The sequence below is a fragment of the Elephantulus edwardii genome, unplaced genomic scaffold (genome assembly GCF_000299155.1).
Source record: "Elephantulus edwardii isolate Elephantulus edwardi_28Jun2011 unplaced genomic scaffold, EleEdw1.0 scaffold00015, whole genome shotgun sequence".
In the NCBI taxonomy this organism is placed as follows: Eukaryota; Metazoa; Chordata; class Mammalia; order Macroscelidea; family Macroscelididae; genus Elephantulus; species Elephantulus edwardii.
Window position 1 is genome coordinate 16,079,610 of NW_006399765.1, and position 16,819 is coordinate 16,096,428.

At 43.3% G+C, this 16,819-nt stretch overlaps 1 protein-coding gene across 1 annotated transcript in view; it reads right to left on the minus strand.

The window, feature by feature from the left end:
* The window catches only part of PTPRT (protein tyrosine phosphatase, receptor type, T), a 975,109-nt gene that overhangs the window by 837,614 nt on the left and 120,676 nt on the right, over nucleotides 1-16,819 (minus strand). Inside the window, exon 4 of the mRNA XM_006881719.1 lies at nucleotides 9,189-9,270. Coding sequence (XP_006881781.1) covers nucleotides 9,189-9,270 — 82 coding nt within the window. The remainder of the gene's footprint in view (nucleotides 1-9,188; nucleotides 9,271-16,819) is intronic.

Here is a 16,819-nt window from a genome sequence, read left to right on the forward strand (position 1 = left end):
CAACAAGGGACAAAAGCAGAATTTAGTTTTGGAGAGGGTGAAGCCAGGCTGCTCCTTGGAGGAAAAGATTTTGAAGCTCTGGCTGACATACACTGGACATGTTGCAAGGAGGGACCAGTCCCTGGAGAGGGACGTCATGCTTGTAAGGGTGGAGGGAACAATGCAAGAGAGGAAGACTTTGGAGGAGGTGGATTGACTCAATGACTTGGGTAATAGGGGTAGCTGTGTCAGAGACAAGAGAGTGCCTCAAGATAGGGCAGGGTTCAGAGCTCTACATAGTATATGAACTGCAGTAACTCGATGGCATATAATAAGAACAATATTGTTTTAGCCTACAGTTCTACCACTAACTAATACACTCTCCTGCTTCTTAAAGGAAGGAAGACGGTATCACCAGAAGGCAGCAGGTCCAGGAAAGGCTGTGCTGATCATACGGGTCCTGTGGTATTCCCAAATATGTGGCTACATGTGTCCTCTCTCTTTGCTTCCTTTCCCCATGGGGTCCATGTTTTGAACTCTCTCATGTATCAACCTCTGTCACTCTCTGTGAAATTCAACAAAAGCCAAGACCCTTAGTATGACTGGACTGTCATGCTGTGAGGAAATAGTCCTCTGCTCAGGGTTTTAGATTAGAAACAACAGCTCAGGGACACACACACCCCCACCCCTTTTTGGGTTATCTTTGGAGCCTCAAGGCTACAGTGGCATTAAGAGCCCAAGGCCCTGGGAAGACCACTTCTCCTAGACTGTTCCAAGTTTGAGATGCTTACATCTTGTAAACCTGACAAATGTCACGCTGCTTTGATTGTCTGAAATTGTTTCCTTCTGGCTCTCCTGTATAATTTTATGAAGTTATTTTTGGAACTATCAGTGCAAGGCAATTCTTCAAGTGGGAATCGACTGAGCCTTGCAAGCCCACTGATGTTTATAGGGGGAAGGCACATCTCCCACGGCGAGAGGCAGAGCAGAGTCCTGGCACCGATGCTAGAGACTCTGTGGTGGTCCTACCAAACAACATTCTTCTCTTGCCCTTCAGGATACTGGGAGAACAACTGAGCCTCTGAAACGTGCATTTAGCAATGGGTCTTCAGATCAAGGCCTCTATTAGCACTGCCTTCTCCTTTTTTCCCTTCATAGCAGACCTTTGCTTTGACTCTTTTATCTCCAATCTGTCTTTTCTCCCTTCATTCTAGGTCACAGAGACTTCAACTGTTTCACGGTGTTGGGGAAGAGCACTGAACATACCACAGACCACTAGAAGAACAAAGAAGTCTATCTTGGAGAGGGTAAAACAAAGTTTCTCCGTGGGGGCAAAGATTTTGAAGGTCTGTCTCACATACTTTGGGCACACAGCCAAGAAGGACTAGTCCTTGGAGAAAGACATCATGCTTCGAAGGTGGGGGACAGTGCAGGAGAGGAAGACCCCAGAAAAGATGGAGTGACATGGTAACTGAGGCAATGGGGTTTGGTGTGTCAGTGAGACTGGCTCAGGATAGGGCAGGGTTCAGAGCCGCTGTGCATAGGGTTGCTATGAGTCACAAACAACTCGATGGCATAAAACAACAACAACAGTAAGATGCGTTATGTGTTGTAAAGCTGAGAAGTCAGGAATCCAAATCCACAAACTGTACCATGAGAAAAAGATGAGCGGTCTCAAACAATCCAGTAATTACTCCATGGGATAAAGCTGTAACAGTTCTCTTCAGTGAAGATTTACAGCCTGAGAAACTCTATGGGTAATTCTACTCTGTCCAACAGGATTGTTGTTAAGTTGGAACCAACTTCAGGGCAATAGGTCTGGTTTGAATTTAGCATAAAAACAGGCACCCTTGTTAAGCAGTGTGACACATTAGAAAGATGTGGCAAATAGTTACCGTCGCAGACACAGCCTAGAAAAACTCCATTGGGAAGTTCTACTCTGCCAGATAAGCTCATTAAGACCCAAAATTGGCTTGACCAAATTGACGTGATCTAACAGCTACAGTGTAAATACACAGGAGGTGGTGATGGTTCAGTACTAGAACTTCTGCCTTTCTGCCTTCCATGTGGGAGATCTGGGTTCAATTCCTGGCTCATGCAACTCATGTGGAGTCACCACCCACCTGTCAGGGAATGTTTGTGTGTTGCTACGATGAATAGAATTAACTTTAAATTAAAGAGGACTAGGAAGAAAAGCCTGGTGACAAAAAAAAAAAGGCCTAGTGATCTACTAAAAAAAGAAAACAAACAAAAAAACAACCACCACAACCACCAATCAATGAAAACTCTATGGGTCAGAATGGTCCAACTATGACTAACCATGGGTTGCTTGAGGTAGCATGTTCTTCCAGTGTACATGGAATTGGCCTTTCTTAGCAGATGACTGAATCAGAGCCAACAACCAACAATGTCAATATTCTGGAAGAACATTCCATGATTTACAGCAGGGATACCAAAACCCTATGTCTACTAGAGCAAAGTAGTTACAGAAATGCATGCAGTGGTTCATTAGTGATCAAAACACGCCTCCTCATCACTCCTTATTCTATCTTCCATTGCCCTTCTCTTGACAGATTTGGGCTCAAGAAAGTGTTCTCCAGTACGAGAAATGTTGCCACCCAAGTGGGACCTGGAGAATGCAGCCTGAGGGCCAGCAGACAGTAAGGAGTGGTGAGGACTGGGGAAAATGGTAGAGACACTTTGCACATTAGTGCAAAGGGCAGCTGCTCTTCAAACTCATGCAGGAGAAGGAGGTCAAGTGTGAATGCGCTCTCAGGATCACCAAGCAGCTGACTTCTCCGGGCAGGTAAGAAAACAAGATTGTCTAAGAGGGCTAAATAGCCAACTAATTAGAAATTTGTGTAAACCTAATTGCCAACATTTATTTGTTTGTGGAATCTTTCTCAAACATCCATCCTCTACAGAGACCATCTCTTGGACCTGTAAACTCTGCATGACGGGAAGTCTTTTATTGCTTTAAGGAGTGGCCACTGACTTTTCTTATCACATCTGTGGAATCGCAGCTATAATAGTTGCTTTATAGAATCCTTGTGATTAATAGCTTAACTTCATCTCTGTTATGTAAATATTAGTAACATTTCTAATAGGCATCAAAACTGTCAGTATTGACTTCAGAGAACTTCTCCATAGGTAAAAGCATGTTTTCAATAAAAATACCTAGATTTTTTTCTCTCTCTCTTTTTTTTAAATTTTATTGGGAAAAACATATTGGGAGTACAAGGAGGTGAGGGTTGGGGCAGAAGGGTGAGGATGGGCAGGGATGAAAATTGCAGGGGTGCAGTTGCAGAGCTGCACAATTTGGTTGGTGGGGGGAGGAGGTGAAGGAAAAGGATCCTAGATTAAAAAAAAAAAAAAGAAAGAAAGAAAACTAGATTGTATGTGACTTTGTCCATGTTAAAGCCTTAATTCAATCTTATTGAAACCAGGTACAGACATAACAAAATGTGTCTGGACACTCAAAGGTCTGTGGTTTATGACCCACAGCTCTTCTATAAACCCTCTGGAGAAATTCCTTGGGCCACTATTGACCTAGCCTGACCCAGCCTACTCAATGGCTTCCAGCCCTCCATGCAACCCTCTAGGAGGATCTTGTGAAAGTTAGTCTGGTTTGAAGGTCCAACAAACCCCCACATTAACATAATCATCCTCTTCTTGTCCAGCCTTCAACGCCACATCCACACCTCACCTCTGTTCTTTAAACCCCTGGCTTTGAGAGCTGTCTTTCTCTGAGGACAGACACATCGATGTTTGGGACCCGTTTAGCCCTCTCTTTGACCCTTCCCTCCTCCGCCCTCTTCCCTTCTGGTCCACGCCTGGCCTCTGTGCATTGGCAGCTGTACACCTCCACTCAGCACCTGCAGCTCTGGGAGAGGAATTATCCCAGCAGCTTCGACTCCCCAAGCACAGCTGGAGTGGGGCCCAGGTCCGCCACCAGCTGGCGGTTTGAAGCATCCCACGTGTGGTCCCCCACTGAGACCTGGCTCCCTCCAAATGAGATGCCACTGAATGGGGCTAATAGGAACCTGGCTGTGCATTTGGGGCAAAATGCCCTGACGTCGGTGACATTTAAACTCCCGTGGATGTCGGTGCAGCATCTGAAGACATATTATTGTGCCCTTTATCTAGCTCTTTAAACCTGACAGTGCTCAGCGGGAGACCACACAACCAAGGGGAAGGCACAGTACATACATTAGAGACACACGCTGCTGACACCCTGCAGGCTCAGACCCTGCAGCAAGGTTGTTACAGCGAATAAAAGAAGGGAGGGGGGGAGAGAAAGGGTTTAAAAAACTCTAAAAGTCAACTTAGGCACTAAGAACTCTGAAACCTAGTGGAAAATCCTGCTGACATTTCTTGTACGCAGTTATAACTGATGTGTCCCTACAAATGGTCCAGCCAGGCAGTGGCAGCGGAGGGCAACCATCGCTAAAAATCCTTCTGGAATAACACAAAAATGTTAAAGGGGCTATAAAACATGGATGCCAGGTTTCAGTTTGCAAGAGCCAATAATTCTCTTTGTCTTCTGGTACCTTTTATTTGTGCGTGTGTGTCTGTTGTGTGTATAAGCTCTGAGACAAGAAGTTAATGTCAAAACTTCAGCTCCAATCGATCGAGGATACGGTTGCAAATCAAGCATGAGCCTCCCTCCCCCGGGAACTTTCAGAATATTTAGTGGAATCACTTATTGATAAACTCTGACCATGTGTTAATAGAAAAGCAGTTTCAGAGGACACAAACGGAGAATTAAAAAGCCCGAGGACAGAAAGGGAATGCATATTTCTCAATATAGTTAAATTTTTAATGATCTGGGAGTGAAATCATAAATGCATTAACATTAAAGCCAGCCAGGGAGGGGGGAGCACTTTCAATTCAAGAAAGGGCTCAGAAACCATGAATGCATTTCATAACACATAATCCTAAAGACAGCTCCCAGGGTCATAGTTATCGCCACCCAAACTGTCTCTCAGACTCAGTTTCCCCTGACTCCTGACACTCTAGCCTCACCACTCTTAAACCAGAATCCCTTAATCCAGAAGTCTGGGAGGGCACTGTCGTGGATGTCTGTCTCCCAATCTTGCTAACCAAACAAGACTGGATTACCTCTCTGTACATGAAGGTTCTGTTCCTAGACAGTGCTACTCATTCTGTTAGGACACCTGATTATTTGTTTGCTCTTCAATATCTCACTTTAGTAGACACCCAACTTTGTCCACTCTAGGAGGGCAAAGAATAAATCTTATTCCCATTAGCCCAGAAGAGTGCTGGAAGGGGTGGCATTTATGATGAGAAAATGCGTGACTCTGACTCATGGGACGAATGGCCAATGGATGCATGGCCTGGACCAGCACCCTCCCTTCCCGTGCGGTCTCTGGCACTGCCTTCTTCCTAGGTCTCCCGACTTCCAGATTCACCTGAAACTCACTCTCCACAGAGCGGCCAAAGTGATTTTCTAACAATTAAGTAAGATCACTAGAGTTCTTTGATGCCCTCAGTGTTTGTTTCCCAATTCATAGTGACCCCATTTGACGGAGCAGAATTAATTGCCCCAAGGGGATTTCTTGGTTGAAAACTTTATGGAAGCAAATGATCATGTCTTTTACCTGTAGAGCCACTGGGTGGGTCCAAGCCACCAACCTTTTTGTTAGCAGTTGACAGCTTAGCCACTGTGCCACTGGGGTTCCAGAAGCTGTTCTTATCATTCCTCAACATAAAACACTCTAATGATGCCTCCCTGTACTTGGGTTCCAAGCTCATCTTGTTATGATATCCCTCAAGGCATGCAAAGGCGGGACCCGGCTCACTTCTCCAGCAATAAGGTAGACAGAGCTCTTCCTTCTGGGCTTCTTGTGTTCAGGACGCATGGGAAGGACTGAGCTGATTCCCACCACAGGGTCTTTACACCTTCTGTTCCCTCGGCATTCAATGCCTACCTCAGCAGACCTTTCTTTAACAAGCCCCTTCCTCTGACTCAGAACCCAGTTCAAGTCACATCTCTGAGGACACCTTTCTTCCTACCTTCCTAACAGTTCCAAGTAGCCCTGTACGACCCTCATCTCTCTTTCTACACACATTCTCTCTCTCGCTCTCTCATGCTCTCTCTCTCTCTCATTTATTGTATCCATAGCTCTAATCACTATCGAAAATTATATATTTCATGCCTTTCCTCTCGCTGGCCTACCTACTAACCATCACAAGGGTAAAATCCTGTCCTTTCTTGGTCACTGAAATACCCCAGGACCTAGCATCGTGCTGGACAGAGCTGGTCCTCAATGCTTTACTTACTGAAGGAAATGATGGATCAAAATCTGGACTAGGTATTGCACACAGGCCTTCAAAAAGAGGCCTTTGCAAGATCCTGCTCAATCTCACACAGCCCACGGGCTCTAGATGGACCAGGGAGGACTATATACATGGCCAGCACTGCATACACAGACAAACGGGACCTTTCTGATACTGCCCACTGTTACAGGGGCCTCACGTTGTAGTGCCTGGGAAATGTATCCTTACATCACCTAAGCACTGAGATTGAACTTGGCCTACGCATGTTTCACAGGAACACAGCCAGGATCACGTCTTCCTGAGATATATCCCACGGGCCATTTGCTGGGTGATTGTCTCAGAAGGATGCGATTCGTATTCCTCGGCAGGGGGAGGATGAGGCTGCCAAGAGAATCCTAAACGCAGCAGCAGCAGCAGCCCCCAGGAAAGGAGACTGACGGAAGGAAGCAAGAGACACCAGGGATGGAAAGGCATCCAAGGCCCCCACCATGGAGAAGCCTCACAGAGAAGGAAGTGTTTGCCTCTGATTATAAACCACGTGCCTAACACAAAGGCCGTGCTTCCATCAAGGTGGCCTTAGAGGTGCCTTGGGACTGGGAAAAGAAGCAGGATGGGTGTCACTGTGGAGATGGACATTCTCATTAGAACACAGAGTTCTATGAACCAGGGAGAGGCAAGCCCAAGCCCAATTCTCCTGAGACTCTTCCAGAACTTCCTGGGAAAAGCCAAAATCCAAATTCAAAATACTTGTGAGACAAAAATCCAAGTACCAAGGAGATACTTGTAAGAAGCAGTGATGTAGCTGAATGCTGCCAAGGAAAGTCCCTCGACACAGTAGAGATGGAGCATGATAAGAGCCTGCAGAGGGCAGACGTTTGTTTCAGAGAGACTGTCTCGGAACTCGCCCGCTGCACGGGGTGAGTCTGTGAGCTTGAAAGGACCACACAGGTGGGTCACACATCTCCCAACACAGGTGCTTAGTCATGAGCTAAAGATCATTCTCCAGTATGAGCAGCTGATGCTAACTCCCAGGAGCTGAAGGTTGTTTCACTGTTGTTCTGCGTCATCAAGTCAGAATCAACTCATAGGTGGCCCACTACTGGGTTTTCAGAGGCAAGAAATTGCCAAGGAGGAGACCGCCCTTCTTTTTCTAGGAGCTGATGGATTCAAACGACATGTCTTTGGGTTGGCATTGAAACTCTTTACCAGTGTGCTACCAGAGCTAAAGGTGGGGAAGATTTGATATTGTGAGGAGACTCAATGATATACCAAATAATCCTGCCTAGCTTTGGGATGAGGGAGCATTTGAAGCCTTCTTTACACGGGATCTGGCCCAGCACAGACATTTCTCAGGCACAGTGAAATGGACAGACACCTTCAAGAACATCCTGAAGAATCAAAGAATAACCCAGAGCATGTCTGTGACCACGATAACACGGAGGCCAAGTTGTGGAAACTCATTCCTGGGGTGCTCCCTGATTTCTACCAAGGAAGAAAGAGTGTCTCTTCAACGGGCATGCAACACAGTTACCAAAAATACTGTCTTGCTTAAACCTCTGGAAACGTGTCCTCAAATTCTTCCCAGAGAAGGCAGTTGAAGATAATGAGTCAGACAATGGCGTTCTAGTCCAGGAGGCTAGAATTGAAGCTTGAGGGCCTGACTAAGTCGTTGCAGCGCAAACAGAGCCATTTTAATTAAAGCAACATGGATGAGACCAAATCGGGAAGGAACTCAAATGGGAGAACTGAAAGCCAAGGACTGGAGAGAGCACCAGTGTCTCTCGAGGCAGTAGCAAACTACACACAGGCCACAGCACAGATGATGGGTACATAGTGATCTGAGCCCCAGCAGTGCAATGACCAAGTTCAAGGGAGAAAAGATCTGGAACTCTTAACTCCACAAAGATAATTAACTAAGAAATCCTTCAGGGGAGTTCTAGTCTGTCCTGCGAGGTCAGTATGAGTGGAATCAACTCAGTGGCACACCACAACCACAGAGATGCCTACGGATTATGAAATCAGATGGCTGCTGTGAAACCAACAGGAATCTCCACTACATGGAGTGCTCACAAATGTGGGCTGACAGCTCAGGTAGTCCTCCAGGGATCAGCGTAATGCTCATACGTGTGCCTTGTATCAGCACCCTCATGTCATCAGTAAAAGTATGGCATCAACCGAACTGTATGCCTCTATCAAAGACATGCTTCTTCCAAGATTTAATAAACTCAAGAACCACAACTCTCTCTACTGAAACCCACTTGAGCATCTTAGACTAAACACAGTAGAGAGAGAGAGATTTTCAAGGGGAAACTTGGATGGGTATGGAGGAGTGGCATGTATTTGAGGACTCTTGACATGCACCATAAATGCTACTCACTAGGAGAAATCTCTCCCTATGCCTACATGAAGCTGATGAGAGTATTTAAATTATTTTTAAAGAATTAATAACTTTGGGTACTTTTCTCTGTGAGTGAACAGTGTGCTAATCTGCACAATGTTTTGGTGGTTTTCTTTTCTTTCCTTTTTTTTTTAAGACAATTGCACAAGATTCTATCCAAAGCCCTCTAATTTCTTCCACTTCAGTGACCTGAATCCCACTAATAAACAATCAGGACTTTAGACTCCCTTAATAATCGAGAGAGATGTGAATGAAGATGTTTTGCCACTCTCTGCAAATTCCTGTAGGTGCTGCCTGTTGAACAGGCTGGCAAAATTATGGATTTATTCAGGACTGATTGCATTGAGTTTGTAAGCATTTTTCTGAAGGAGAGAGAGAGAGACACACACAGAGAGACACAGAGAGAGACAGAGAGATGTTTGTAAGCTGAATGAATAGGATGGATTGCAGCCTCCGAATGCCCCAGTCTGGCACGGAGCAAGGCTGAAGAGGCAGAAGGAAGCACACTTACTGCACGGATGGGCGAGGACCCGGACCTCATCCACAGCGATGTAGCCAGGATGACCCTTCAAAGAGACGGATTCAAATATCACCTGCAACACACGGAGCAGAAGTCAATTTCACAGAAGCGATTGCAGGCATTCATCATATAAGCGAACCATCCCCCCAAACATTTCTATTTCCGTTTCCCATAAAAACTGACCAGAAACTTTACATTTAGTACAGGATGTTTCGGGCAACTGGCATGGATTTTAAAATCAAGGTGAAATGGTCAAGCTTTTGTTACCAGCAGAAAAATGAAATAAAAAGAAATATATTACCCCGATGGAATACAATACATTTCAGACAGAACACTTGAATGGAGAAGAAAAACCCAAATCTGTCCTTGAGACCTCAATCTATGCCTTTCACATTGTAGTTTCAAGTGAAGCACAGAGAATTACCACATCCTAATGTCCCGACTTTCTTATGAAGGGTGAATGAAAAGCTTAATGGGAGAGTTTACACCGACTTGATTCGGCATCCCCAAGGAATATATTACATTAAAATTTCTCAATAGCACCGCTTGAAAGTAAGCCTCCTGCTCACCTGTTAATTTCCAGAATTCAGAGGGAAATAGGTTCTTTGAAATATTTACTTTGACTCTTACTCATTCTACTTTTTTTCAATGAAGAATTCACATATAAATTGACAGTTTTTCTTTTACCAAACTTCTAACTTCACCTAAGGGATACATGTGGATAACACGGTCAATATCCTTGGTCTTCCTAATGCCAATGACCTTCTCCTTCAATCAACCACATGCTCAAATTTGGGTTTTTTCCAACTGCAAAACCTTAAATTCCATCTTTGTATATTTTGGCAGATCACCTTACCCCATAGTCCTTTTCCCGTTAACCCTTCTTAAACCTACTCAACTGTACATGATACTCTGGTCCTCCATTTGTGACGATGATGAGGTTCCAACCAGCTGTACACAGAGCAGCTGTGAGTTAGAGTTAACAGAATATAACCATATATCCCTGTCTGGTTCTTTGACAGCGCCCAGGCACCATCTATCATATTGGTTAATCAATGTTCCTATTCTCATCTACAATGTCAACTCCTTCAGACTCCAACTTCAACTTCATGGTAGGCCAAACTCATCACAACTTCATCACTCTGGATCCTTCACAAAGATCCCCTTTCAACATTTGCCCCTCTACTTCCAATAAACTCTTTGTCTCCCCTGTTTTCAAGAGGCAATACAAAAGAGCAGAGAAAGAAACAAATCCAGGAACAGAAGGATATGGAAGAGCATGGAACGTCTCTTTAACCACCTCCACGAAAAACTCCCTCCTTTGCCAAGAGACCACAAGGACTGAATGCTGCTCATCTATCAATACTCAACATTTGTATCGAATACAGAAAAAAAAAAGAAAAAAAACAAAACAAAACAAACCACCCCTAATCAAAAGACAAAAAGCATAGACTTGCAATTAAAATTCTTATATACACTCCAGGTTCATAGAGCCTATATGAACCACTCAAACTATTAGTCCGGAAGAAGATGTAATAATAAAGAATTCCTGAAAAACCTGACCAACTATTGTCCCCCATTAAAGAGAGAACTCACAAACAAAAAGGACAAAGAACAATATGTGTATGTGTAATAGAAATAACAGGAAATCAATGACTTTTGTGTAAATAACTTTTAAGAATCAGCAAAAGACAGAAATTTTTCAAAGTAGATAATGAGTAAGTAGCTTCAAACCATCCCCAAAATGATGAATTATAATGGTAAAGAATAACCCATTAACGTAAATTTTTTTAAAAAAATTGACACTGAGAGTTGATGGATATTTTCTCATTATAATTTTCTGGATTTTCTCAATATTCTACATTAAAATGAGCTCTATAACAATAACAATGAAAATAAAACATTTTTCAGTGCACTATTTTTCGGAATCTGAATGCATATCTTTTCACTATATTATGTACTTCTAAGCATTCCACTCTATTGTAGCACCTTGTTATACTGCATAGCAATTACTTGTTCATAAACCATTTCATTCTCTAAACCCTGAACCCACTGAAACAAAAACCAGCATCTTCTTACATTCTGCTTACACCCCACTGTCCCCTCTACAGAGACTCCTCCTCTGGGCTGAACACTGGCACACAAGCTGGGAATATACAACGGAGTAAGAAAATTAAAGTCCTCACCTTGATGAGCCACACATTCTAGTGAATGAAAATGGAGACAAAACAAACATGCAAAATTAAACTCCTTTTGCTATTAGATTTATGTTGTTGTTGTTATGTGCCATCAAGTCGCTTGCAACTCATAGCGACCCTATGTACAACAGCCCTAAACTCTGCTCTGTCCTGTGCCAATCGCACTGTCTCTGACACTCCCATGCCAATTACCCCCCGTCACTGAATCAATCCACCTCCTAGAGGGTCTTCCCCTCCTGCACTGTCCCTCCACCCTTCCAAGCATGATGTCCCTCTCCAAGGACCGGTCCCTCATTACAACATGTCCAAAGTATGTCAGACGAAGCCCCAGAATCCTTGCCTCCAAGGAGCAGCCTGCATTAACCCTCTCGAGGATGAATCTGTTTGTTTTCTTGGCAGTTCATGGTACTCTCAATACTGTTCTCCAACACCACAGCTCAAAGGCATCAATTCTCCTTCTACCCTCCCTAGTCACTGTCCAAATCAGGATAATGTGACAAAGAATGACTTAGAGGAAGAAGATCCATTTAGACTGGTAAAAAAACCAAAAATGCTCTCAGGAAGTGATTACTAACATTAAACCAGAAAGACTAAAAAGGCCAGAAAAGGAAAAGGCAAGATAAAATGTAAAGTCTATGCACGACGTTTGAGAGTTTGAGGGTGTTCTGGGACTGCAGAATAAGGGCAGTGTTACTGGATATCATGAGAAGGGTTACCGTTGGTTGGGGCCAGATGACATCAGAGCTTATAAAACAAAGTAAACAAAACAACCAAGCCCAATGCCATTGAGTTGATTCTAACTCATGGGACCTCCTAGGTTACATGGTGTAACTATTCCGCAGGGTTCTCCTGACTGTTAAAAAGTTTCACAGAAGCTGAATGCCTGACCTTATCCTCATAGTAAGTGGACCTGAGTCACAATCTGTAATTTAGTAGACAAAAGGAAACCACTTGTCACTGAGGAACCCAACAGAATTTAGTAGAGAGCTTGACTTTTCTGCTAAGCTTCGGAAATATTGGAAGTGACAAAAATCTGACTTACATGCTTAAAAGATCATTCTGGCTGTTCTGGGCAAGTTGACGGGGAAGGGAAAACTAGGCAACAATGAAATCAAATAGATCTATCAGTCAATTACTACAGTCATTCACTTCACAATAGATGAAGAGGAGTCGGATGACAGTAGTGCTAGGGAGAATAAGATGATTATCTGAGAGAGATGTTGAAGGCAGAAATGAAAAGAAGTGCTGTCCAATTGAGATGTGAGACGTGAAGGACAGAAGAATCAAGCGGAAACTTGAACACAGGTGGATTCTGATCCATTTACTGAGAGAGAGAAAATGAGATGAAATATCCTTTTTGTTCTTATATGAGGTATCTGTTAAAACTTCAGAATGACTATTACTGCGTAGGATGCTAGCTTTATATTTATGGAAGTTGTGTAAGATTGAGGACCTGAGTTATAAATCCATATGCATGTTTTTGTATGTTGCTGTTGTTAGGTGCCATCAAGTCAACCAGAACCCATAGCAACACTATGAACAAAAATATAGTTATCATTAGGCTGCAGAATTAGATGAGGTGGCTTCAGAAAACAGATTAAAGTTCAAGCAGAGGAGTTTTAGAGTGGTAAATGACTTGAGCATGACTTCATGTTGAGGGAAATTACTCAGGGAAATGTAGGAGAAGATTCAAAGGAATGGTGAAAGTTTTTGGAGGGGAAATTTTAGAAGAGGCAAGAACTAATTAAGGTTTGATAAGAGTTGGAGGGATTGCTACTGACTGGAATTATTCCTTATAAATTAAGACTGAATTATTTTAATAGCAAAATAAAGATACTCATCACAAAAAAAATAGTGGCAATACTAGCTTTTTATTCTACAGCTTCATTCTATCAACAGCACTAAGAGAGGAAACTGGTTAAGTTACCAGCTCAAGAAGAAAACTAAGGGTAGATCAAAGATTGGGACTCTACTCTCCTGATCCTTGTTATGTGGTAATGATTATTTCCAAAACTTGAGGAAAAGCAACCTAAACACTCATTTAACAAAAAGACGCGATTAGGTAAAATTCTAACGTTCAAGTCAAAGTTTAACTCAGCTAAGCTCTTCTGTTACTTTCCCAAACATCTCCTGGGATCTGTCCTCTACTGTAATTATTAATAAATATTCCATGAATGAACTCAGCATTAGTCGGAGAGAATGGAGGTGTTCTATGTTCCTTGTTCTCTCTCCACTCTCTTACAGAAATAGGAATTCTATAAAGAGATAGAGGAGCTTCCATTCATCAGAATTCCTACTGGGGATTCTTTTGTAAAGCATTGTAATAGGTATGATTTAGGATTTTCAAATACAGGAAAGTAATATTCAGTTAGAAACAAGGAAAAGAGCATCCTGAATTTTCATTAAGTGAGTTCGTTGTAAAGTGCTTACAATATGTTGATGTTGTTGTTGTCATCATCACTGTTAGGTGCCATCAAGTCGACTGTGACTCACAGTGACCCTATGTACAACAGCCCTAAACCCTGCTCTGTCCCTTGCCAATCTTATTGTTCCCTCATTACACCAGTGACTGAATCAATCCATCTCATCGAGGGTCTTCCTCTCCTGCGCTGTCCCTCCACCCTCCCAAGCATGACGTCCCTCTCCAAGGATGTGAGATGGAACTTCAGAATTTTTGTCTCCAAGGAGCAGGCTGGCTTCACCCTCTCTAGGACAAACTTGTTTGTTCTCCTAGCAGTCCATATAATTAAGTAATACAAGTAGTAAGCTATTAATAATTGTTCGCTATTGTGATTTCCATTACTTTTGGGTAGGAAGATGGGAAATCAGGGTGAATGTAAGAGAATGGGGATGGATCCATGAGAGGTAGAAAGCGATGGATTGCCCAACGTGACTATCTACTCTACGCCCCATGCCAAGTCTCCACTAAAGCTCCTATGCTAAACAGATTCTGTAATATTAACCACAAATAGTAAAAACTAGTCCTGTCTGGTTTTATGTGTCTATCACGGCTGTGCGTGAAAACAAAGGCACAGGTAGATACATGAGACCAGAGGATAGGGTACACACAAGCACATGAAAGAGATCAGAATGGCCCATAGAACTTAATAGGCAGACTCCAGATTCACAAAACATTCTAATTAAGGTCCTTGTAACATGGCCATGGCACTAGAGATATTATCGCCAATGTCAGATGGATCTTGGCAGACAGCAAAGAGTACCAGAGGAATGCCTACCTGTGTTTTACTGACTATGCAAAGGCATCTGACTGTGTGGATCACAACAAACTACTCCTAACCTTCAAGAGCATGGGAATCCCAGAGCACTTGATTGTGCTAATGTGAAACCTACACTTGGACCAGGAAGCAGGGCTCAGAACAGAGCAAGGAAGCACTGCATGGTTCAAAGTTAGGAAGGGAGTGCATCAGGGATGCATCCTGTCTCCATGTCTTTTCAATCTATATCCAGAACAGATCATACGGGAGGCTGGGGCTTTACGAGGAGGAATGTGGCATCAGGATTAGAGGAAGACTCATCAACAACCTATGTTATGCAGATGACACAACTTTGCTTGCTAAAACTGAGGAAGATACGATGTACTTGTTGCGCAAAGTCAAGGACTGTCAATATGGATTGAACATCAACATCAAGAAGGTAAAGATTCCCACCACTGGGCCAACTGGCAGCACCATCATAGATGGAGAAGAGATTTAGGTTGTTAACAATTTCCATTTGCTTGGCTCCACAATCAACACTCTTGGCACCAGCAGTCAGGAAATCAAAAAATGAATTGCACTGACAAAATATGCTCTCCAGAGTATTGAGAGGCAACGATTTCAGCCTAGAAACAAAGGTTCATCTGATCCAGGCCATAGTCTTCTCAATTACTGGCTATGCATCAGAGAGCTGGACAATGAATAAGGATACAAGAAGTAAAACTGATGCCTTTGAGTTGTGGTGCTGGAGAAGAGACTTAAATATACCATGGACTACCAAGAAAACAAACAGGTCTACCTTGGAGAGGGTGAAACCCAGTTTCTTTTTGGAGACTAGGATTTTGAAGCCCTGTCTCACATATTTTGGGCATGTGGCCAGGAGGGACAGGTCCTTGAAGAAGGACATAATACCTGGAAGGGTGGCGGGACAGCCCAGGAGAGGAAGACTCCGAATAAGATGGATTGATAATTGATAAAGTAACCGGTGCAATGGGAGTAGGTGTATCAGAATCAGTGAGACTGGCTCAGGACAAGGCAGGCTTCAGAGCAGTAGTACACAGGGTCGCTATGAGCCTCAGGTGACTCGATAGCACATAACAACAATATGTTCCTACCACAGGGAAATCAACAGAGTCAAATGACATTAAAGTACCTTCTAGAAGAGAACTGAGGGACATCTTCCCCGTCACTTGCAGCAAGTTCAGAGAAGAACGTTACAGAACCTCAACGAGTGAAGAGGTCCCATTTTGAGTGTGCCACTGCACAAGCAGAGGAAGAAGTTATGGAATAGACTATGAAACAGATCTCTGCAATGTGCATAAAGTCAACAGAATGGAAATAAAGCCAAAGCTGCCAGTATCAGCACCACACTATGCTTCTATTGCATTAAGTATCTCTTGAGAAGTTTCTATTCAGGACACATGGTCTGGTATCTTCCAGCTGTAGTTCCTGATGATTGCCGGAGGGTTGTCAAGACACTCTGAGACGGAGAGGACTATCCAGATGTTCTGGGGCAAGTAGAATGGTTAGGTTATTCTTTAAGCCAAGTACCTTAATAAGTAAAGTTAAACCAAAACCCTCCAAGAGTGATGTCAGGACATGAGAGAAAAAGCTGTGGGAGTAGGGAGAAAGTATTGAGGATGCCTCTGAACTCACACTCTTGTGCTGTGTGTTCACTAGAGGCAGAGAAGGTGGGATGGAATGGAGGACGGAGGAAGAACACCCACATACTCGTCAGTCTTCATTTCAATGTATACACGCAGAGTTCCTACGATTAAATCCTAGACTCAACATCTATGATGGATCTACTGTGAACTGCACATGTTTCAACCTTTGGAGTTTCAGTGGAGACATGCTGAGGGAGATGGGAGGGTGGGGTGTGGCTGGTATGGAGAAGTCCAAACCTCTCTCTGAGCATGAGGACGATGGACAGACTCAGGAAAAAAATGTTCCAAGGTTAAAGATCAACCTCTTTTAAAAGCCAGCTATGAACACATTGGTGGAGAATGTGTAGGTTTATCAGGTCATGGTTTGGGACCACTGACGTTTGATCCCACTTATTCTGGCCCTCAAGCAGAGAATTTATACAGAAAAATTTCAAGGAATTGCAAAAAAATTTTCTTGAAAGACACAAGACAGAAAAATGTCAGTTCATCAGACTTCTCTTAGGAAGAGCACCATATTTTTTTTACATTTGTAGCTATGTTAC